Here is a 25,000-nt window from a genome sequence, read left to right on the forward strand (position 1 = left end):
GCTCCAAAGGGTTTACACTGCGGATCCTAAAGCCCTGACCAGTGGAATCACTCCGTCCAAGTATCTATCCTCCAGTGATCTGCTGCACCAGAAAACACATGTTGATATTGACCCTGCATGCAGGGATGTTTGAGTGATGTGTTTTTGCTCATGCACTGGGGCTTGGTCGATGGTGATGTATTTATGGATTTTATTTATTTTTCATCCATTCGTTTATTTTCCTGCTCCTCTGGCCGTCTGAGATCTGTCTGCTGTCTGTGCCCCGTCTGGGAAAGCGCTTGGACATTTACAAGGGTTTGAGTGGTGTGTGTGTGTGTGTGTGTGTGTGGGTGGGGTGGTGTGGGTGTATTCAAGAGGTTTTAGCTGTGGCCCAGGCCCTTTCCGGGCAGAGGATTAGACAGGCCCCCTTTGTGCGTCCTCCAGAGTCGGATGCAAACCAGTTTGGTCTGGCAGCTCCCCCTTCATTACGCCAGCTGAGGTTTCTCTGCGGGGTCCTTGTTGTGTCAGAGAGGCGAGCAGGCAAACGAGCAGACTCCTTGTGTGTGTGTGTGTGTGTTTATGTCTCTGTGCATATGTGTGTGTGACAGCGTGTGTGTGGTATTGGTTGTGTGTGTGTGTGTGTGTGTGTGTTTTGTGTGTGTGGGAGTTTGTGGATGTGTCTATGATATGCCTGCACGCATTAAGTGTGCCCCTTTTATGCGTGTGTGTGTGTGTGTGTGTGTGTGTGTGTGTGTGTGTGTGTGTGTGTATCATGTCAACCCCATAATAAATTAGAGATCTATATGGGCTCCACACGCTGTGTGAATGAGCGGAGGCTGAGGTTTTTTTGAGACCTCTGATTGGCTGGGGCTGATCTCAGTGGGAGGGGCCTGACCTGATTTCTTTTGTGGATGGGTTGCCAGGGGTAACCGTCCCTGCGAGGATGAGAGAGCGCCTCTGAAGAGAAGCAGACCTGACCATATTGTGGCGGTGCTACACGCAGCTGAGTCGAGACAGTGCTGGGCAGAGATAACAGCCTGTGTATCTCTTCCCCCGCCACCACAAGCCCACGGCTCTGATTAGAGCCCTTTTGTTTCGGGAGCGCCGCGCAGCAAAAGGCCAATGAATCTGCTCTCCACATGCTGGGGCTGTGGTAATAGAGTGATGTCTCGGTGGCGAATTCCAAATGTGTCTTTTAAAAAAGCTGTGCATGTGCATCTACAGTGAATCAGTGAGAGGGTGTGTGTGTGTGTGTGTGTGTGTGTGTGGTGTGTGTGTATCTGGTGTGTATGTGTCATGTGTCTGTGTGTGTGTGTGTCTGTGTGTGTGTGTGTGTGTGTGTGGTGTGCGCGTGTCTTGTGCCTGTGTGTGTGTGTGTGTCTGATGTGTGTGTGTGTATGTATGTGTGTGTGTGTGTATGTGTGTGTGTGCCTATGTGTGTGTGTTTCCTACACTGTGTTAAAGACATTGTTCCAATCATGAGTGTGATGTGTGCTTTGGTAGATGTGTCATCACAATTCACATGTGTGAGTCTAATTGGATTGGCTGCATGGCAAGCTGTGCTGTTACCCCCCCTGACACACACCAGCCTCGCTTAAAAAACACACCGCAGTGCATTGTCAGGATGTGAGCTCAGGCAACCAATGAGAGGCAGCTGCCTCCAACTATGCCGAGATTACCAGAGGCAATTCTGAGTCTTTAGTGCTTTCTTTCTTTCTTTCTTTCTTTCTTTCTTTCTTTCTTTCTTTCTTTTTCTTTCTTTCTTTCTCTTTCATTTTTCCTCCATTGAAAAGGAATTGGTTAAAGCAGTGATCTGAAACCCATACTGTATGTGCACACGGCACAGCTCTATAGAAAAATGGAATTGAAACCGGAGACCTGATTCAATTAGACGCTTATTATCTGATGACACGGGATCCATGATTGAGCTTTTTCTCTCTTCTCTTCTTCTCCTCTTTTTCATCCCTCGTTCGTTCTTGCTCTTTCCTTCTCCACGCATTGACAGGCGTCTGAGGGCTGTACATCAGGATGTCATGCCTGAAGTGTTTGAAGAGTGCCTGACTTTCGTGGCATTCAGAGATGAATGGTATTTTTCAGGAGATAGGCACTGATTGGTTTGATTGCTCTGTGCATTCAGCCGTATAATAGACTTGATGATAACAAATTTCCGAAGCATGCGCTGAATACTATTGATGGTAGTCTTTTAAAAAGATTTTTTTTTTGCCCACCCATCATTATCTGGATATGTGTGTGTCAAAGTTGTATGTGTGTGTGTGTGTCTCTCCCCCACCCGCTCTTTCTCCATCTGTCTATCTCTCTCCTGTGTGTGTTTGCGTGTGGGGTGTGTGTGTGTATGTGTATGTGTGTCTGTATCTGTGTGTGCGGCTGCATCTCTCTCTCTCTCTCTCTCTCTCTCTCTGTGTGTGTGTGTGTGTGTGTGTGTGTGTGTGTGTGTGTGTGTGTGTGTGTGTGTATGTGTATGTGTATGTGTGTATGTGTGTATGTGTGTGGTGTCTGAAAGTCAAGGTTGCTACAAAATCTCCTTAAATCAATGGGCGTGTTTGATGGAAGGCAAATGTAAATCTTTGCACTCTATTTAACTTCTGTCAGCTTAAGAAAACACACCATGATTTAGTTGGCAAAGCCAGAGATGCTATCTGTGGTCTGATAAGGAAAGGTGTGACTGTGACTCACAACATACGTTCACCCTTAAAGGGACTCCTTTCACTTGCTCAGCATTTTCCGCTTGAGTTTGGAAGTTTGTCACTACGTTTGTCTGGCTATAGTCTCTGCCATAGTGCGGTGGCCTTCTCATAACCTCGCTTATTTTTTACATTTCTTTTGCACTGTGGAAAGTCCTGGGCTAATGTGAGTGACATCTTGAGTGGCTGATTCAGATATGTGATGTGTCAGAAGCTTTAGCAGCCAGAGCGGTTCGTCTTGTTTGTTGGCAGCTCATCAGATGGTGTCCAGACAGCCCTGCTGGCTTGCTCTACCGAGGGCCTCGGAGGTCTTCGCCTGCCAACGTCACTCCTCCTCCTCTTCCTCCTCCTATCGCTCTCTCTCTCTCTCTCTCTCTCTCTCTCTCTCTCTCTCTCTCTCTCTCTCTCTCCTCTCTCTCTCTCGTGGCAGTGTGTTTTTTATAGTTTGATGTCATCATTCAAAGTGGAGCATAATTGCAAAAAGTGCTCTGATTCATCATGGCCGACTGCGGATGCTTTACTTTAGATATTACCGCCAATGAGTCATGGGCCTTTTTACAGGTTCAGAAGAAGGCACTTACTCACGGCAGTAATTTAATCTTTACTAGGCCTCTTAACGCACCCACGGGACGGAGGGTCAATAGTCCGGCAAATGCCTTTAAAATGGATCAGAAACAGATTGGGAAGACGAGAGCCTCCATTTACACAGAGGGAATCTTGGGTAAATTTAGCAAGGCCTCATTCTCTCTATCTCTCACTCTCTCTATCTCTCTTTCTCTGTCCCTTGGGATGGGATGGAACTTGATACTGATGTTGGGTTTCTCGTTTCACTCCTTTCAATCCTCTCCTCCTCTCGATCTCTCTACTCCTCTTTCACTCTTCTCTGTCTTTTCTCTCTCTCTCTCTCGTTTGCTGTCACTCAGTTGTCCATCTCTCTCCATCCTCTGGAGCCGATGATGCCGTCCCCGGGCTCCCCCGAGTCCCACCTGTCATGCCGGTCAGTGAGGAGGGACCAGATTGCTTTCCTCATGAATCACGTCCCCAGAAAGCTGCGGAGACGCTCGATGAGCTCTGACACCGCCGACGACACGCTGGTGCCCGCAAGGCCCAGGCCGTCGATCCCTCAACCAGCGAGCTGTCAGCCTGTCAAAGGTTTAGCCCCGGAACTTTAAAACTTCATCAAACTCCAATCTCCGTAGTGTGCCAGCGGTAGTAGGTCTGCCCTCCAGTAGCGCTGGCGATAATAAACGAGAGACGTGTCAGGTGGCGTTTGAAGGAGTGGCGCATTTATTTCCCCTAATGCAGGAAATTGAAAAGGGGAAAAGGATAAATAAAACTTTTGTTTGGCATCTCTGCGAGGTAATCTGTAAATGGCAGCCAGTGGCAGCGATGGCAGTGGCAAAGGATAGGGGAGAAGGAGGAGGAGGAAGGGGGGATGGCAGTGGCAAAGGATAGGGGAGAAGGAGGAGGAGGAAGGGGGGGTAGCTGGTCAGATGGGCAAGCAGGTGGGATGGCGAGGAGGGGGGCACAGGATGGGTGAGTGGGAGGGTGGATGTCCAGGCTGCCGGAGATTACAGCTGACAAGGGGAGGACATGGTAGGCGGTGATGCTTTACTGTGGTAGGGTCGTGTGTGTGTGTGTGTGTGGGGGACACGGGAGGATCAGATATCTGTAGCTGCTGTACTCCTTTACTCCCTCAGAGCTGAAAGACAGATAGAAGGGCCAGTGTGTGTGTGTGTCTCCCTGTGCTTGTGTCTGCTAGGGCATCAAGTCTCAAGAGTCTCAAGTCTGAAGAACAAGAGACAACACGTGGCAGAAGTCTGTCTTTTTTATGGAATTTGAGATGGTGAAAATGAGGATGTGTGACAGTGTGTGTTTATCAGAGGAACAGACAAAAACAAAGAGACGGGGAGCGACAGGCTTGGAGCAGGCTTGGACAGTCAGCTTTTGTGTGCTCTGCTCTGCTCTCGGGTTGAGAGGAGACGGCTTTTGTCACATCAGAGCAAAATGGGAAATGTCCATGGTGCTCCTGCTCTCCGCTAGGAGCCCTCTCCAGCTACAGCTGTCTCGCAGGCAGGCAGGCAGGGCGGCAGGCAGTAATGTATCACATTTTGGCTTGCAAACACATACGTACACGCTCTCTGGGCCTGAACCTTGCAGAGAGGGAAATGTTCTTGGATAAGTTGGGTGTGTATTATAATGTCTTTGTTGGAGAGTGTCTGTGTGTGTGTGTGTGTGTGTGTGTGTGTGTGTGTGTGTGTGTGTGTGTGTGTGTGTGTGTGTGTGTGTGTATATATATATATATATATCTGTCTGTGTGTGTGTGTGTGTGTGTGTGTGTGTGTGTGTGTGTGTGTGTGCGTGCGTGTGTATGTTTGGGTACATGTGTGCAGTTGTGTGTGTGTGTGTGTGTGTGTGTGTGTGTATATATGTAGTTCTGTGTGTGTGAGCTTTAGTACAGGCGAAAGGCACTGCGTTTTTTAGCCCCAGGAGGTGACGGACATGTGCTCTTGTTTTGCGTAATGACAAGCTGGACTGTCTGCATGAGTGTTATTGCTATTGGCAGGGGGGTAGGGGGCTGGGGTTGTTAGAGCCGAACAGCACGCTGTCTCTTAGCTGAACTGCACACACATGCCGAGTCATCACATGGCTTCGCTCCTCAAACAATCCCTCATGTGTGTATGCAGATGTCCTCCAGCCCTGAAGAGAGTGCAAGAAGGGCATAAATCACCACGACAGGAAAAAAAATGTCATCATAAAAGTCCCAGCCAGACCTTTTCTGACGGCAATACAAGTTAATGTAGATTTTGTCAATGTGATGTGCGCTCTCTCTCTTTCTCTCTCTCTCTCTCTCTCTCTCTCTCTCTGTCTCTTCTTATAGTTGCAGCTCTTTTTATTTTTTTAACACAGCTATTGATTAATAGGCAGGAGATAGCAGGCGCTGGTGCAGGCCAAACTCCATAATCTGCCCTGTCACCATTAGCTGTATTAAATCCCATCAGCAGCGCCACGCCCCTTCATTACTGAAATTTAGCAGGAGTGAGAGGCGCCGTGCGTCATCAGCTGTGTCACAGACGAGGTCATCCGTCTGCCGGTGACATGATGAAATAAGTGTTTCACACAGGACCCAGAGACACAGTGCTATGTGGTTATCTCATCATGCCACTCTCCCTCTCCCTCCCACACACACACACACACACACACACACACACACACATACACACACACACACACACACACACACACACACACACACACACACACACACACACACACACACACACACACACACACACATCCACACACACCCATGTTCACACATGTACGATCACATACACATGTACACCCATGCATGCACACACACACACACACACACACACACACACACACACACACACACACACACACACACACACACACACACACACACATGCTGTCTGACTTTGCTTCTAAGTCATGCACTACGGCATGCTGAATGCCCTTGTGGTGGAGTGGAGTGGAGCAGAGTGGAGTGGAGTGTGTTTATGTGGCTGGCAGCTGATGGAGGCTGATATGGAGGGAGCGTTGGGAAGGGTTGGAGGGGGGGAGAGGAAAGGAACCGCAGAGCCACAGTGTGAATACAGAAACCCTAATGGCGCCTGGACGCACTAAGACACAGTGGGGAGTGCATACGAATGTGAGAGAGTGAACGAAAGAGAGAGGGATTGAGAGAGAGAGAGAGAGAGAGAAAGAAAGAAAGAAAGAAAGAGTCAAGAGAGTCAAACTGAAACAGACTAGTAACAGAGTCTCTCTATAAGAATGAGCGACCGCTGTGTCTTTACAGGATACGGCTGGGGCAGCGGGATCCAGTGAGAGTGTGAGAGAGTGTGAGAGAGTGTGAGGGTGTTGCTGACGATTCACTGAAGAGAAGTATCCCTCACTTCTCCCCGCTGCCTTCAATCCCACAGAGCTGCTTTTATTCATGTCAAATGTGTTCTTTTTCTCTCTAGCTCTCTCTCTCGTCAGAGTGGTGAGAGACTTTCACTACAAAGGCCTTCTTTTTCATCATATTCTTCTTATCATCCGAATGATTGTGTGACTTATCCCCCCCGTGTGCAAGGAATGTAAATCTGTTAATGAGATTAAAAAGATGAAAAGCTGATTAGTCAATCTCTGTCCTGTCTCTCTTCTCCTCTTTTCCTCCTCCAGGGTCTTTCAGGAGCGACGGGATTAAGGCGTCTGATGTGCTGCCTGTGCTGAAGGAGAAAGTGGCCTTCGTGTCAGGTGAGCTGGGTGATGTGCGCCTAATCCCTCTTGGGAAATGGCGGCCTGTTCTGCCCTTGGTGTGTTCTCTTCCTGTTGCTTTCTTTCCGCCCCTTCATAATGATGCTGATTTGTGTGCATTGCTCATGATGACTAACCAGATTGGAACAACTTCAAATGAATTTAAATGATTCAAAATTAGTTGTTTTTTTGTTTTATTTTTAGAAGGGAGGTGTGTCTTAGTATGTCTCAGGTACCATGTGTGTGTGTGTGTGTGTGTGTGTGTGTGTGTGTGTGTGTGTGTGTGTGTGTGTGTGTGTGTGTGTGTGTGTGTGTGTACGCACTGGCATGCGTGTGTGTTAGAGTAATACAGTGAGAGAGACGGAGTAGCGTACATACCACACCAGTCTGAGCAGCGGAGCCCAGTGCCCTGTAAAAATGTCCAGCTCGGCCACGTGACCTGCCAGACATCTCAATTGATCCAGCAGGATTGGGCAGGCACATGAAATAAATATAGCGTAGCCCCTTGGCATATTTATTCCCCCACTCATACTCTCAGTCCCAGAGAGCAGAGGAGAAGGAGGAAGAGGAGGAGGAAGAGGCAGAGGAGGAGGAAGAGGCAGAGGCCCGTGTTATGTCACTCAGGTGACCAGGCCAAGTACTTTTGAGAGAGAGAGCGGAGAGGGGAGCACAGAAGAGATGGACGCTGTTATCAATCACCTGTGGGTTTATGGGCTGTGCATGGCTTCACTCACTTTCCCCTGCGCCATCTGTCCATCTCTCTCTCTCTCTCTCTCTCTCTCTCTCTCTCTCTCTCTCTCTCTCTCTCGCGCATCACTCAGAGCTGCAGCCAGAGCAGGAGAGGCCCTCTCTCTCGCTCCATAAGTCCACCTCCTCATGGACGGGCTTAAGGGAATGTCAGCACAAGGGTACAACAATCCATCAAAACTTTGCCTAGCCCCCCGCCTCCCCACCCCCCTTCGTGTTTCCATGCAAGTGAATGGTGTACGCTGGCAGTTGGTCTAGAGGGCCTAGTCTTGTGTACACTCCCGGTCAGACGTACACACACCCTTCCTAAAGGCAAAAGAGGGATGGGGGTCGAGGCCAAGCACCTCCTCTAAGATGAAAGCCCAGGGGAGGGTCTCTTAGTGGCGGAGAGCCATGTAAACAGAGTTCAAATGAGTGTGCTGCTCTGCTCTGTGACTGGAGTCAGAGATCGTTTGTTGCTGGCTCTGTTCCCCCTAGTTTGAATGGAGGGGGAGGTCAGCACTGGAGCAGATGAGGGAGGAGGAGGTGGTGTGGAGGTGATGGGGATGCTGGGGAAGGTGGAGGAAGTGTGGACGTGTGTGGGGGTGGAGGGGTGTAGGAGTTGAGCTGGAGGCATGGTGGCTCAGACTCATAAAGGAGCGAATGTTACAGAGTATACAGAGAGGCTCATTTATGGTAATAAACATACGACTGCCATTAGTGAGGGAGGGAGGGAGGGAAGGAGGGAGGGAGAGAGAGGGAAGAAGGTAGGGAGAGAGGGAAGGCTTTGGGGTGAGGATGAGATGGTGGGGAGGGGACCTCCGCGGTTTCCCCTTGGGATGGAAGTAGTCTGGCATGAATCTTAGATGAACCCCCCTCCCCTCATCTTTTTATCTCTCTCTCTCCTCCTCCTCCTCCTCCTCCTCCTCCTCCTCCCCCTCTTAAAATACATCAGCATGTTTTCAGCTGTAACTCAGTTTCCTTTATCTGTTGGTGAGCGCCTGTGCATGGTGCAGTCTTGGCCCCCTCCCAAAGTCCAGATGAAGCCTGGGCGGGGCGGGGGGGGGGGGTTGGAGGGTGGAGGGTGGTGTAGACGGCCACGCAGAGTTGTGATGGAGAGAGGCGGAGGAGGAGGGAGAAGACACTGTGAGGAGCTTGGGCTCACACGTGTAGACAGCATCAGGGGAAAAGAGTCCTGGAGTCTGTCAGTCAGGGAGAGATCTGCCTCTCACCCTGGGATCAGTCACACCCCACCTCCCTGACAAGGCTCTAGGTCCCTGGGGCCACGCTTGCACCCCTGGGGACCCACAGAGATCAGGCCCACACTCCGTCTCAGCCTGGTCTGCCCACTCCTCACTCAGCACGTCGCACGCAGGCACAAGCCTGGGAAACTAATCCCGGCAGAGTGAAACACATGCATGGGAGGTGAGAGTCATGGCAGCCCAGGCACAGTCTGTTTTTATGGGACGCGCCTGTGCCTTTTAATTGATTTATAAAGGACAACTTGACAGGGCGAATGAGGGAGAGAGTGAGAGAGAGAAAGAGAGTGAGAGAGAGAGAGTGAAAGTGAGAGAGAGAAAGTGAGGGAGAGAGAGAGGACGCTGTAGAGGGTGTGATGTTTATTTATTTTGTTCTCTCCCCAGCTAATGTTATGCCTCGGAGCGGAACCGAGACGCTATCGTAAATAACATCATTGGCTTTTCCCACAGGGGGTCGGGACAAGAGAGGAGGCCCCATTTTGACGTTCCCCGCCAGAAGCAACCACGACAGAATAAAGCACGAGGAGCTGCGCAGGCTGGTGACCTACCTGTCCACTGTGCCCAGGTAAGGGCTGGTGACCTACCTGTCCAATGTGCCCAGGTAAGGGCTGGTGACCTACCTGTCCAATGTGCCCAGGTAAGGGGTGGGGGTGGGGGCAGCGTCCAGTCACCTGACACTTCGTCAAGAATCTTCATGCTCTGCACCAGAAATGCAAGGAATTCGTCCAGGTTAAGAGTCAACATAAATTTAAAAAGAGTAAAGAAAAGTATGCACTGAGATACAAATACACTACTGTACAAAGAGAGTAGTGAGCGTGTGCAGCTGCATAGTAAATATTAGAGATTTTTCACATGTGAAGTAAAGCTGCACCACTGGTCAGAGAGCAGTGTTGTGGGATGGGTCCTTATTTATGAGAAGTGCGGACTGACGCGAGACGCTGTGCAGGTGCAGCTCAGCGTGTTGGAGGACAGTGGGTTTGGAGCCCCCTGTGCTGTCAGTACAGGTTCATAACACCACTATTTACTATGCTATTAACTGAGGTTTTAAATTGAATTCTACAAAGTGCGTGATTGGGAAAGAAAACCATTTTTAATTTTAATTTTATAATTTAATTTTAAACTCAATGCTTTAGGCTATACTAATGTAAAAACGACCTGAGTCATCATCAACATCTGATCCAGTAATAGCAAATCATCTCAATTTACAGTGATCTTATCAGCAAAGCCAGAACATACGGAGTAAATCTCTTTGGCAAGTTCTCCTCCTGTCGTCGTGTTTTACTGATGTGGTCATGAAGTAAAGGAGAGCAGGGTCAGTGTGTCTGAGAGCGCAGTCCTGTGTGCTCCACCCTGGGCCCTGTCAGGAGGGCTGCTTATCAAGACTAGCTGTGTTGATAGGCGCTTGGTGTGCAAAGATAACAAAGATAAAGGCCTTCCCTTCCAAACCCCCCCCCCCCACAATCGCCACCGTCCCTGTGAGGCCTCCCTCTCTCTCCAAAGCCAGTTGGAAAGAGAGCGGGTGGAGCTGGTGACCCCTCCTTTGGTCATCTGCATAGATCCTTCCCCCACTGTTAGCCTAGACTTAATACATATCAGAATGCCATGTCATAATACCGTTACCGAGGCAGCCTTTCTGCCTCTCTCCGGCCGCTCAGTGACCCCCCACACACACTCCCTGCTGGCGCCTCGGTCACATTTCTCCCCCACTGCTGCCGCTGCTCTAGTGCATTACTGTAAGTGGCCGGAGTCCGAGCGCCGTGGCGCTGTAGCGGTTAGCGGTTAGCGGTAGCACGCGGAGGAGGAGGAGGAGGAGGAGGAGGAGGAGGGTGTCCTTGAAGGGAAGGTAATGTAAACAGCCAGCCCAGTGCTGCGGCTCTTCCTCTGGCTCCCAGGCCTCTCGTTCAGCCACCACCACCACAATCCCTCTCCCTCCTCCTCCACCTCCTCCATCCTCCCAAACACACACTTGTCTTTCCAGGAGGGCCATTATGCGGAGCTCCCTGAAGGAGCCGCGCATCACGGATGATTTATGGTCATTTGACCAAACAGCTGCTTTTGTGCTGTACCCACCAAACCAAGGACAATTTCTCTCTCTCTCTTTCTCTTCCTTTCTTGTTCTTGAAAGGAACAAAAAAAAATATCGGCCTTTCTCTCCTGATCACATGATGTATGTCTTTGATGAATGCCATTGTGTTGCAGATTGTTTCCTGGTTGTAGAAGATACTCATTTATTGTAGCCGAAATCAATCTTTGCTCTTCTGCAAAAGAATAATGTTTTTGGAGAAAAAAAAAGCCTTAGAATCTTAAGCTGTAGAGACAGACAAAGTGTAGAAGGCGGTCTTGAAGAATGGCCTTGGCTTTGACCCTCTCTTCTGTGCGTGATGGGGACTGTCTAGGTGGATAAACACTGATTTGCTCAGAGATCTCAGCCTTTAAAATGTCACATCTGCTGCCAGCCATTGTCTCTGCATAAGTGGAGCATTTAGTTTAGAGACTGTGGGATACAAACTGCTAAGTGCTGTGTGTGTATATGTGTGTGTGTGTGTGTGTGTGTGTGTGTGTGTGTGTGTGTGTGTGCGTGGGCAGGTGTGTGCGTGCGTATGCGTACAAGTGTGTGTGTGTGCATGTGTGCGTGGGTGTGAGAGATCGGGCCCAGTATGTGAGGTGTCTGAGAGTAACCTATGCACACATATCTGTTTGCGTGAGCATGTGTGCCTGACTCTTTGTGCATGCATGTGTTAGAATTAGCATGTTTGTGAGTGTTAGTTTAAATGTTTACAAGCTTCAGTATGTTTATGTGTATATGCACATGAGTAAATTTACACTACTGTGTGTTAATGGTAGTGTGTTTGCATGTGTATTTTTGTGTGTGTGTGTGTGTGTGTGTGTGTGTTTGCGACGCTACACTTGAGTGAAGTTGTGTCAGCTGCAGTGACAGGGTGGTGGTGAGCTCACTGGAGCATCGATCAGGCCTGGCACTTGGCCTGTGAAGTCAGCTTCAAAGCCTGTCTCCAGAACCCAGAACAAAGCAGCACTTAATAAGAGTTTAAACAGCCAGTGAGAGAGGGAGAGAGAGACCCACTGTTTGACCCTACATTGCCAACATTTGTTCAACAGTGACCAGTAAAGGGAATTGCAATGAGAAAAAGAGAGAGAGAGAAAGAAATAGAGAACGAGTGAGAGAGAGAGAAAGAGAGGGAGAGAACTGCAGCTGAACATCTTGGGCAAATCCTTCAAAAATGAAGGACCCTCAAACTGACAGGCACAATACTCTGCCCTTGATCTATCTGAGTTAAACTCAAACCAAACCTCTCAGACTTTTTTCCCCCTAGTCGTTACCTAGTGAGTTTTCTGTGTGTTCCCTGTGGTTGATACTAAACAGTTGATCTTTCGAGTCTTGGAACAAGATGCAGTGCCTGTGCTTGGGGTGGGAACAGTCACACTGAGTCAGTGCTTTCATTTCATGCAGAAACGTCACACGTGAGAAACAGCCGGGCTGCATGAACCCAGCCGGGCCTTTGCCGTGCGTCATAAAAGCGAAACCTTTTGACTCCATTAAGTTACAGCAGAGTGCAGGGGTCACAACCTCTGTGTCACCTCACTGTACCACGGGACAATGCCTGTCGTTTGTTTTGTGTTAGGCACAGAAACAAAAATCAATCTCATTGACCCCTACTACCAGTGTCCCTGGGGGCTATTATTCAGTGCTGCATGGCAAGGACATGTGCAATGTTTGAGATTCATTCAAAGCAAAAAGGCTCGCTCATGTTTCCTTTCAGATTCCGAGTGTTTGTTGTTCATGTTTTTCCCAAGGCATCGATTTATGAACCCAGGGTTGCTTTCTGACAGACTGTGTGTAAGGGAGAGAATGATGTCATGGCTTTCCAATCCGGCACACACATAAAGTACACACACTCTTGTTAAGTCAAGGTGAACATGAGGCCATAATAATGGCTTCAGATGAAGGGAAAAAGAAAGTGTACTGTGGTAAAGATGGAGAGGATTGGTCCACTGGCATTTCTGCTTGGAGCTCAAGCCATAATAGGCCTTCCCAGAGTAACAGTGCCTCATCCACTCAACACAAAAGAGAGTCATCCGGCCCCTAACACTTCCTCCCCCCAGGCAGTGTGATGTCAGGTTCTCTGGGCTGTTGTTTTTGGACCACGCTCGAGCTGAGAATAGCAGACGTCAGGAAGTGAAAGGGCCTAATAAGGAGGAGGGTTTTTCTCTTTTTTCCCCCATGTTGTTGCTGAAAAGACCCCTCCGCTGGTGCCGACTCACTGTGTCCTGTAGGTCTCTCTCTTTCTGCCCTCCTCTCTCTCTCTCTCTCTCTCTCTGCCCTCCTGTCTCTCTCTATTTCTCTCTCTCTCTCTTTCTCACAACTGGGAAGGAACATTACATCTTTGTGATATTATTTCCACTTGTATTGGAACACATTGGCAATGCTTCAGGTTTGAGAAAGAGAGAGAGAGAGAGAGAGAGAGAGTGAGTGTGATAGGGAGTGAGAGTGTGTGTGTGTGAGAGAGAGAGAGAGAGAGAGAGAGAGAGAATGAGAATGATAGGGAGTGAGAGAGAGAGAGAGAGAGAGAGAGAGAGAGAGAGAGAGAGAGGAGGATGGAGGATGAGGGAGCTGGGTGAGCGCACTGAGGGGGCAAAGCAATTACGGTTTATTTTTATCTCCCAATCACTGGCGAGTGCTTTCAAAGCGGCAGCGCTAAGAATAGGACTGGCCGTGGTGCAGGAGCAGCCTGCTAACCTGACATAAGAAAAATGGGGACATCCATTTTGGGGATTTCTTCAATAGATTCCTCGCCAGTGAGCGAAACCCATTACTCAGACACTCCTGGGGCCAGTGTGTGGGTGATTGCGTGTTTGCATCGACCTCCGCAGCCTCCACAGCCTGCCTCTCTCGTAATGAGAAACCTTGAGACGCTCCACTCTGGAGAGGACTTTAAAGGATGAATTAGTGGGTCAGAAGAATGCGAAGGCCAGTAGTGTTTCAGTTGGTCACAGCCTCAGTAGTGTTGCCTGAGGGAGGGTGAATGGGAATCAGATGCACTCTAGAGGGAGGGCCCCTGGAGATGGGGCCCCTCAGAGGGCCAGTGGGCAGGGAGGGGATGACTGGGAGCCCCACAGGACTCTAACATCTCTCTCTCTTGCTCTCTCTTTCTTTCTGTCTCTCTCCCTCTCGCTCTCTCTCGTTCTCTCTCTCTCACTCTCCTTGGCAGTGAGGATGTGTGCAAGCGCGGCTTCACTGTGATTATTGACATGCGCGGTTCCAAGTGGGACCTGATCAAGCCACTGCTGAAGACCCTACAGGAAGCCTTCCCCGCCGAAATCTGCGTCGCCCTCATCATTAAGCCCGACAACTTCTGGCAGAAGCAGAAGACCAACTTTGGCAGTGCCAAGTTTACCTTTGAGGTATTGTACCATGTGTCATGGCACTCTGCCACTTTTCCATAAGCATAATCACCAGGTCTTTCCCCCAAATGTGGGACTTGGGTGGGACTTGGGACCATTTGAGCTGGAGGACTCAATTGAAACTATTTACACAGTGCTTTTGGACTCCGTCTCTCCACACATCAGAGACAGAGACAGTAGTAATCTATTTTAACGAGATCTTCATAAACACCTTAATAGAAAAGGCATTTTGCACACTGTTCGCGTCATTATTTTTAACGACGGCAACATTTTCCCCTATTCACGCCACCTCCATGCTCAGTAGCACAGGTCGGGGGGTCAGTCCTTGCCACAGTTGTGTGGTTTTAAGGAACCAGTTCCTCGACTCTTTCTGGCACACTGTAGTCCCCTATTTCTCCACCTGCGTTTTCATCTCCTCAGAGAGGCCCTCTAATGAGCGCCGGCCTGAAAGGAACACTTCATGTTTCCACTCAGCCAGCATAACCTGACTCTCTCTCTCTCTCTCTCTCTGTATGTGTTTTTATTGTGTGGCGTTGACAGACTAGCATGGTGTCAGTGGAAGGGCTGACTAAGCTAGTGGACCCGTCTCAGCTGACGGACGACTTTGAGGGCTCGCTGGAATACAACCACGAGGAGTGGATGGAGCTGCGCATGTCACTGGAGGAGTTTATGGGGAGCGCCGTGCACCTCCTGTCCCGCCTGGAGGACCTACAGGTGAGGAAGGGGGGGGGGCACCAGATGATTCCGTGACATTCGAGAAAAGAACTTTATTATACTTGTCAGTGGCATAAATGATATCAGATCAAATATATTTTCAATATTTACTAGTGATAAATATTGTGCCGAGTCAAGATAGCATCAGAAGAAATTAAACTGTGAAGCTGAGGTTATTGCATTGCTTGAGCAACCGCCAGAGGTTTGTAATTTATGGTGGGTGTAAATTCAGCAAGAAAATGCAACCCTTTTCACATCAACTCCTACAAGAAGTGCTGTCTTAAAGAGTGAGACTGTGCAGGTGCTGGCCTTGACCGTAGTGGTAACCATAGTGTTGTTTATAGGAATAATAAAGCCAAATAGCTAAAACTGTTAGTGTGTGTTTTTTCTCCCGTTGTGAAGGAGCTGCTGGCCAAGAAGGAGTTCCCGGTGGACGTGGAGGGCTCCCGGCGCCTCATCGATGAACACACGCAGCTGAAGAAGAAGGTGATGAAGGCGCCCGTGGACGAGCTGGACCGCGAGGGCCAGCGGCTGCTGCAGTGCATCCGCGCTAGCGACGGCTTCTCGGGCCGCAACTGCATCTCGGGCAGCGCCGACTTCCAGAGCGTGGTGCCCAAGATCGCCAGCCTGCTGGACAAGCTGCACTCCACACGCCAGCATCTGCACCAGATGTGGCACGTGCGCAAGCTCAAGCTGGACCAGTGCTTCCAGCTGCGGCTCTTCGAGCAGGATGCCGAGAAGGTCGGTGTGAGATGACACGACAGGCAGGGTAGTGCTGAAGAGTTGTGCGACAAAGGGTTGTAAACAACGAGGCTGATTTAGGAAATGAAAAATGGCTGTGGGCCCATAAATGACAGCTTAATAATGCATCTATGTAGAGTAAATAAGAAAAATTTTTTTTTTGGTAAAAATACTTAAGTGACTTTCTGGGAATATGTATAGTAGATGAGTTTGCGCTCTGATAGCAATCATGAAAATAGATACTCTGAGAAAAAGGAAATAGCCTTTAGGGCTCTCCAGGGCTGTAATCAGCCACAATAGTTTCAGCACGGTTCAGCAGTATCAACCAATCAGCATTCCAGCATTCCATTGATATTCTGTATGCACCACACAGTGAAGGTGAAGGGAGGGTTTCAATAGTGACTAAATCTGGTGGAAATTTGCAAGAAATGCTAACAGCAGTTCAACCCACAGGCAGCATTGTTAATAATAATTATGAGAAGAAAAAAATATATTTTTTATACAAAACAAATGCAAGTGAAATAGAAATTTAGTAAACTGCACAATGAATGTTTGTTTCAGCATAATGTACAATGTACAGAAAGTGCACTGTACAGTCTGTGAAAAAAATACGTTTTTCCACCTTTTCTCTCCTTGAGAAATGTACACAGCAACCATCAATCTGAGTGTTGCTGGACAGACAGGGAATGTTGGAAGCGTTTGGGTCTGGATGAGCCCGCTGTGTTGAGGGATGACATTGGCCTTTTCGGCTGCAGAGTCAACTAGTGTGGTAAACAAACTATTCTCCAACATTTCGGAGTTATTCATTCTCATTTTTAAAACCTGTCCCTTGTGTGCAAATATTTATTCAAGGCACACGCCTCAATGTCTTCAGTGCAGCATTGAATAACAAACATGGGAGTGATAGGAATTTGTGTGGTGGGCTCAGCTTGCATGTGGGCTTCAGTCGTTGACTTGATATTTCTGCTGGCTGGATTGTCATTTGGTGAAACCTTCCAATAATGTCCGCTTGTTTAGATAACCAGCAGGCATCCATTTTTGAAATGTAAACAGAATTACACAGCCAGTAGGATACTGTAAAGTGATGACAACCCAATGGGAATCTCACCACTAAAAGCCCTGGCACTTAAGGTGAGGAGACTTGCAATAACCAGGCCTCGAGAGACGCGAGGGGAAAAAAGCCATCCTTAAAAACAGCCTCATAATTTTCAAAACGGTTATTTCGATTGGCCAGTGTCTTAATTTCCTAACCATGGAATGCGTGACATGACCAAAGAGCAGGCAGCGGAGTATAGCGAGTGTTTGCTTTCGTGAGACAGTGACGGAGTGACCCTTCAGCTCCTTCAACTCCGGATCAACACTAGGCTTTCCCCCCCTCCTTATTTAACCCAGAATGATGAACTGGAGGGACAATGGCCCCTGGATTATATACAGAGAGGCTCATTTCGATAAGTGCACTCTCTTCCCCTAATTGCAGTGTTTTCCCATGGTGCCTTTGATTAGGACAGGCCCACATAATGATTAATTTGCTTTGGTGCGACAGCCAATCAAGGCCCCACTGCCGGCTGTGTGTGGGTGCGTTGCCCCCACCCCACCCCCCTTGGGGGAGATGTTTTTTTGTCATACCTTAACTAATAACGCCGATCAATGCATTACGCATTCAGTTTGCCCAGGGCCACCTCCCATGACTCACTGCCGTCAGATGCTATTGCCAGAAATGGAGAAATGTCATCTGGGGCCGCCAGTGTGCCATTGCCAGTTGTTCCCACCAGTTTTCCTTGCACCTGCTATTCCACTTTAAAAGACTTATTCTGAATGCCGCTTTACGTGGACGCTTAAGTGCCATTGAAGTCGGAATGGTTCAAAAGGGATGTGTCCTCTTTTTTAGCTGTGGTAAAATGAGTTGCTTTCCCTGTGCCTCCAGTAAAGCCAGCTCATATGTGTGAGGACCCAGATCAAAGACAGCAATAACCGTCTGCAGGGCCCCCATCCCATCCCTCCCTCACTCACTCTCTCTTCTCACACTCCTCTCTCTCTCTCTCTGTTTCTCTCTTTGTCTCTCTATCTCTCTCTGTCCCCTCTCTCAGTCCTCTCTTTTTCTCTTTCTTGCTTCCTCTCTCTCTCCCTCTGTCCACATGTGCTATGACCTCATGTCGGCTCCCCGGCCCTGTGATTAGTGTCTATATTCATCTCACTCGAGGGTCCCGGGTTGATAATTTGTCCTGACGCGCTGTGGTGTCCAAGCGGCTATACTCTTTGTTGTTTTTTTACTTCGTGAGCATTTTTGAGGCTTACTCCAGTGTTTTTTTTTTGACGAAGTCGGCCGACACCAGGGACGTCTGCTGACTCACGAACAGATCTTGAAATGTGACGGTCATCCCTTCAGACAGGAATGTTTGGTCTGGCACTCCACCGAAATCAAAAGGCTCCCAGACTACCAAACTGCAGCTTTTCATCAGTAATGCAGAGTGCAGAGAAAGCGGTTTGCAGCTTGTAGTTGTCTGTGCTTCTTCCTTTATCAATTGACATTTAAACTTGAGATTGATGAAAGGCTTGTAATTGAATGAACTGATAATGATCAAACATTTATGATGCTTCAAAGATTATTTGGTTTGATTTGAATTTGTCTGTTTTTTTTTCTAGTAACATTCTTCATGCTCCTTTAGCATAGAATGAATTAAGAAGTGTTTGCTCTCAATTTCCAGTTTATTTGCTATTTGTAATGCCTGTGTTGTCTCTGTATCGATTTACTCTCCAGTTAATCAAGTTTAAAACCAATTTAAACAAGGGTACGGCTGTCTAACAGCCGTACCATTCTACCAAGTGTGAAATTTGTAGATAAAATTGGATTGAAGTAGATTGCAGTCTAGTTTTAATTGAATTTACCCAAATATTCAATCTATGCTAATTAACATTAGCCCATCAAAACACTCTTCAATCACGGCCTATTAGTTCTAAAAATACATTTTCTGTTTTATCTTTTGTACAACAGGAACACACCTCTTACGAGTCATTTTCTTTTTAATAAGGGGCCTTTGTGTTCGATGGCCAATGACGCAATCGCTGTTTAAGAACACACTTGATTGATCTAGTCAGTCTACTAATGCTAGCCCATCTGGACCACGACCATCCACTCCTAGAGGGAGAAATAGACTAAATATGACTCAGTAATCCCCTCTGCATTCACCCCTGAGTAGAGGGATCCATTTTTTTGACAACATCATTGATGTTGATCCACCTCCAATATATATAGATACGCAAGCCAACAGTGACTTCATTTCCTTAATATAAACCTTTCCTCTACAAAACCGATGAGAGCCGTTTGAGTATTCTAGAACATTCTTGTGCTTTTTGAGTGATTACAGATATCCCCTAGAGGAATGAGTGTAAGGATAACACTTTTCCCTTGTGCTGTGTTTTGTGTGCGCTCTCTCTCCTAGATGTTTGACTGGATCAGTCACAACAAGGAGCTGTTCCTCCAGAGCCACACCGAGATTGGTGTGAGCTACCAGCACGCCGTAGACCTGCAGACCCAACACAATCACTTCGCCATGAACTCCATGGTGAGTCTCTCTCTCTCTCTCTCTCTCTCTCTCTCTCTCTCCCTTTAGAAGAGGGGAGAGAGGGGGTCTAGTGCAGACTCAACTCAATTACCCCAGGGGTCAGTGGGGCTGGGTGCTGCACTTGAGGACCTTAATGTATCGGTTCAGAGAAATTGATCAGCACAGGAATTGACTCAGGTCTCAATAAAATTCTGCACATAGTGACACACACAGAATGTGTGTGTGTGTGTGTGTGTGTGTGTGTGTGTGTGTGTGTGTGTGTGTGTGTGTGTGTGTGTGTGGGCACTCACCACACCACCCTCACACCACAGCACACAGAGCCCAGCATATTTCTTACATACAAAACAATGTATGTATTAATTTGTAAAATGTAAAAAATCATGTCTTAATTTCATAGCATATATTTTATGTTTTAATAAAGGCCTGTGTATGTGCCGTGTGAATGTGTCTCCTGCTGAGTGTGAGAATGTGTGTGTGTGTGTGTGTGTGTTCTGAGAGGAGTGTGTGCTGTTCTGGGCTCTGTGCGCTGTGGTGTGAGGGTGGTGTGGTGAGTGGTGGTCTCAGCAGGCCTCCTGCCACCCGTCTATGCTGCTCTCCTCTCCAGAGAACACAGATTGACTCCACCAGCCTGTTGCCACGGCGGCGCAGTCATCATCACAGAAACAGCTACACCATACCGCCATAACCTTCCCTCACCACTCTCCTGCCTGACGACAAAAAAAACAACAAAAAAAATAAAAACACATCAAACTTTCAGCACACTAAAGGAACCGCAGTGAGAGAACCTTGAGTCGGAGCTATGATGACAGCACAGATCTCCCCCACCGTCTCACTGTCTCACCGTCTCACTGTCTCACTGTCTCACTGTCTCACTGTCTCACTGTCATCTCATTTCCAACTCCCTGATTCAGGCCTGCTCGCACTGCGCCCAACACTTAATTAGGCCCCTGGCTTAAATGAACCACTTATTAGCGTTTTTACTGCATCGTTAGAGGCTGTAATCAGGTTACCAGTAAATAAACACCGCTGCTACGGCCTGACGGGAGGCTGCGAAATGAACAGAGCGAACTCTCCACGCGGCCGTGAGACACGGCATGAAGGCAGATGATGGATGGGTGGCTCTGCAAGAGGAGCCAGATGGCAGCAGGGAGCATGTGAATCCGTGTGTGTGTGTGTGTGTGTGTGTGTGTGTGTGTGTGTGTGTGTGTGTGTGTGTGTGAGTGTGTGTGTTATTGTGTGTGTGTGTGTTTGTGTGTGTGGATGTGTGTGTGTGTGTGTGTGTGTGTGTGTGTGTGTGTGTGTGTGTGTGTGTGTGTGTGTGTGTGTGTGTGTGTGTGTGTGTGTGTCTGTGTGTGTGTGTGTGTGTGTGTGTGTGCATCTGTGTGTGTGTGTGTGTGTGTGTGTGTGTGTGTGTGTGTGTAGGTGAGTGAGTGTCTGTGTGTGTGTGTGTGTGTGTGTTTGTGTGTGTGGATGTGTGTGTGTCTGTGTGTGCATCTGTGTGTGTGTGTGTGTGTGTGTGTGTGTGTGTGTGCGTGTGTGTGTGTGTGTGTGTGTTGGCGCATGCGTGTGGGAGTGTTGTGCCTCTAGTTATGATTGTGTGGGGATTTAAATCATGCTTGTTGTCCTTTAGTTGTTTACCGCTCGCTTCACGCCGACTCACGTGTCATAAGTATTTGGTGTTGTGTGGCGCTGCCGCCACTGGTGGCAGAGTCATAATAGAGCTGTCAGAGTGGGAGAGGGGGGCTTACAGAGGGTGGATCTGGCACAGACACAATAACGCTGGGTTCAACATTTATTCATTCCCATGTAGCAGACTATTAGTTGGAATTAGCCTTGCTAAAGACCTAGCCTTAAAAGGTTTGACATCTCACATTTAAATGACACACAAATAGACAGCGGTTGTTATATTTCGTTCATCCCAGTTTAGCATAAATAGTAGAGGGATAAACCGAAATGGAAATGTTTTTTTTGTAAAAAAAACATCCTGTGAGCGTTTATCCTGTGCTTACCTGACACTGTCTGCTCTCCACAGAATGCCTATGTCAACATAAACCGCATCATGTCGGTGGCCTCGCGTCTGTCGGAGGCTGGCCACTACGCCTCGCAGCAGATCAAGCAGATCTCGGCCCAGCTGGACCAGGAGTGGAAGAGCTTCGCCGCAGCGCTGGACGAGCGGAGCACCATATTGGCCATGTCCGCCGTGTTCCACCAAAAATCAGAACAGGTACTAAAGGCATAAACCCCCGACCCCCTTAGTATACCCCAACCAACCCCCAGCTCACAACAAAGCCTTTACTGCTCTTCCTCAAGTAACACAGCCTAATGCTACACAGCTTGACTCACACACTGATGACCGTGCTCCTACAGCACTAATGCTCCTATGCTCTTCATTGTTTAGTCCAGTAAAGGAGCTCTAAAACGGTGCTTTTCACCGAGTAACGCTGCAGTTAGACTGTATACAGTAGTAGACTGTGAAGGAGCTTGAGAGTGTTTGGTTTTTAAATTGGTGCACTGTAGGATTTCACTGAGTAACGCTACTGTTTAACCACCCGTAAATGTAAAATGTAGTGTGGTCATGAAGTGCACTGGGGCTGACGGCTGGGGACAAAGCCCGCTTCCTGGGCACAGGATATCGTAAAGGCCTGGCGGTCGAACAAACCCCAGCCTGTCAGAAAGCACTCAGCCAGTCGTCCGCCACCAGCGTTTCTGCGGCGGAGGCCCCCCTGCAAGGCGCCGGGCCCCCCGCCGTCATGTCTCTGACCGACTGTGAATGCGTCTGTTGGCCCTCTTCCAGTTCCTGTCCGGCGTGGAGGCCTGGTGCAAGATATGCAGTGAGGGAGGCCTGCCGTCGGGCATGCAGGACCTGGAGCTGGCCATCCACCACCACCAGACGCTCTACGAGCAGGTGACCCAAGCCTACACTGAGGTCAGTCCAAGCACGCCACAGCCAGCTTCACACACACACACACACACACACACACACACACACACACACACACACACACACTGACCCCACAGAGAGGTCACGCTCAGAGACATACAGTACAGTCTAAACACAAGCAACTAGCATACAGACAGAGCCAAGGAAAAGAGTCAAAATAAAAAATTAGGGTGTGGGGAGGCACAAACAAAAAATAAGACCGGAGTTGTGTAAACACTGATTCAGTCAGCTAATGTGATATAAACAAAACTCCAATCAAAACAGTAGGTTTGTTTGTCCAGTGTGGGGTGCTGACAGGGCGTGCATGCTTTTCTCCTCTTCTCTCTCTCTCTCTCTCTCTCTCTTTCTGTTTATCTCTCTCGCTGCTTGCTCCAGAATTATTTTTTAGGAACTAGTTTTTGAGGGATGTGGTTTGTGAAAAGAAACATGGTTAGGAATAGAAATGTGCTGCTGTGCCATGTTTTTAAAAATTCCATTTTTGGGACAAGATGCAAACAAGAGATATAGAGGCTTGCATCGGTAGGCGGGGACACAAACATTTTACCACAGATCTGTTTTTAAAAAAGACAGAGAAAAGAGCCATGTGTTCATAATGTCAAATATCTTTGCTTTTAGAAAGGTGCCCTTTTCTTGTTGGATTGAAATCACACACACGGCACCCTATGTGGTTCACAGCCTGTAATATGTTCACCGCTAGCCTTTAGCGCTGGATATTATCTTCTGGGAATAGGTTTCTTAGTCATGAAACATTTGCACAGGGTACCTTTGAGTAAATACCAAAAGTTTTAACCAAGGTTTGTCCTGGTTTGTCTCTTTCAAACAGCATACTTAGCCATAAGTACTTTTGGTTTAAATAAATGGGGGGACGGATTAGCAATGTTTGTCCTCATTGTGCTGTGGAGGAAGAAAAGTAAACATTCCTGAGATGGCCATCATTTTGCAATTTGCCATAAAAAAATGATTATGGGTTTAGCAAACCTAATTTAGACAGCAGGTTTTGTAGCAGATCGGGTGGGTATGGGGTTGGGGGTTACTTGATTTACAAGCTTAGACAGAGCAGCTCATAACATCTCACAGTTTCCCTACTTTTTTTTACTTCTCTTTGCACGCTTCTTCTTTGCTCTAAACACTCCTTAATCTATGGTGTGATTTTAGCTATGGGGGACTCTGATTCATTCTGATTGCACATCTTTATCCAAGTAGATAATGTAAACAAAGATAATATACAGCATGTCTTCAGGGATGCCTGAGGATACTCAATTCACCCCCCCCCACACACACACACACACACCCTCCAATGTGCGCTCTAGGTCAGTCAGGACGGGAAGGCTTTGCTGGACGTCCTCCAGCGACCTCTGAGTCCCGGTGACGCGGAGTCCCTGACGGCCACGGCAAACTACTCCAAGGCGGTGCACTGCATCCTGGACGTGGTGCACGAGGTGCTGCACCACCAGCGGCGGCTGGAGAGCCTCTGGCAGCACAGGAAGGTGCGGCTGCACCAGCGCCTGCAGCTCTGCGTCTTCCAGCAGGACGTCCAGCAGGTAAACACACAAACAAGCACACAAACAAACAATAAGTGGGTCAATATCAACAATATCAACATAAAGTTACCAAACATTGACGAGATTTGAATCCTTTTTCAAAGCTGTGTACTGTATGTTGAGCTGTTGAGTTGTGTAGTGAGAAGCTAAATAGTCCTGTACTGATCATGCAACCTCATACTGTAGGTGCTAGCATCATTTGCTAGCTCATGCTTTACAGGTATGATGCGTGATTATAATATACTTTTTGTCATATTCCTCACTCCTCACCAGTGCTTCTGGAGCATTAAGGGCCCTTAATGCTCCAGAAGCACTGGTGAGGAGTGAGGAATATGCCAGCCAATCAATATTTTGATTGGCTGGTGTGCTTAAATATCATCAATCTTTCAAACTCTTAGTTGAGTCACTGACTGCATCTGCCAAGTTTAGGCCTCCATCAGCTTCTGCTGCAGATGCATGGCCACTGGAGTTAAACACATGCAGTCTAAAGTAAATTCAGTTGCGTAATTCTATCCTCTGTTACCAATGGTGATCCACAAACAAGTGTGGAGTTCACATGTGTTATCAATTTGGTTCATACCAGTGGCACAACCCCTGGTATCTCAGCTAACTCAGAGCTACCTAAACCTGGCACAGTGACATGCTGCTAAGTGTTGGGGCCCCACACAGGAATGCCTGAGATAACAGCATTTACAGTCAGGACTGCTTTTAGCAGGTAGGTTTTTATGGGGATTTGAAGTTGCTGTGTGGGCTTACAGCCTCTGGGAGAGTGGAGGAATATGGATCCATTTAAATGCGTTTAAGTTCTCTCGTTGATAGACAGCTATTTATTTCTCTAGCATCATGTAGCTTGTTTGGTTTTATGCTAATTTCCTGTAATATAGTAATTTAAGGGAGCAGAGTGTTGACAGAGGAGATTAGTCAACAGATGACTATAAATTGAGGGTTGTCCACTTTTTGTACGCAGATAATTTTTCCCCTGCTCTAATATTGGAAATCTGCCTGGCGAGTACAGTTAATATCCCATGCATTAGGGCCCGTTTTTTTTTGCTGAAATTCCAAGCTGTAGAGGCTGGATTTCGCCCCAAAGACAGGAGAGGTTTATCAGCCGAGCTGAGCAGAGCGCTGCAGCCCTGCCTGGGTCAGCTCT

General features: G+C 48.1%; 1 protein-coding gene across 1 annotated transcript in view; it reads left to right on the forward strand.

Annotated features, from left to right (window-relative positions):
• The window catches only part of kalrna (kalirin RhoGEF kinase a), a 148,391-nt gene that overhangs the window by 47,913 nt on the left and 75,478 nt on the right, over positions 1–25,000 (forward strand). Inside the window, 9 exon segments of the mRNA XM_048238600.1 lie at positions 6,870–6,944; positions 9,380–9,494; positions 14,158–14,350; positions 14,891–15,064; positions 15,467–15,805; positions 19,246–19,368; positions 21,401–21,592; positions 22,163–22,294; positions 23,620–23,850. Of these exon segments, the coding sequence (XP_048094557.1) occupies positions 6,870–6,944; positions 9,380–9,494; positions 14,158–14,350; positions 14,891–15,064; positions 15,467–15,805; positions 19,246–19,368; positions 21,401–21,592; positions 22,163–22,294; positions 23,620–23,850 (1,574 nt within the window).

Source organism: Alosa alosa, chromosome 3 (genome assembly GCF_017589495.1).
Source record: "Alosa alosa isolate M-15738 ecotype Scorff River chromosome 3, AALO_Geno_1.1, whole genome shotgun sequence".
Taxonomy (NCBI): domain Eukaryota; kingdom Metazoa; phylum Chordata; class Actinopteri; order Clupeiformes; family Clupeidae; genus Alosa; species Alosa alosa.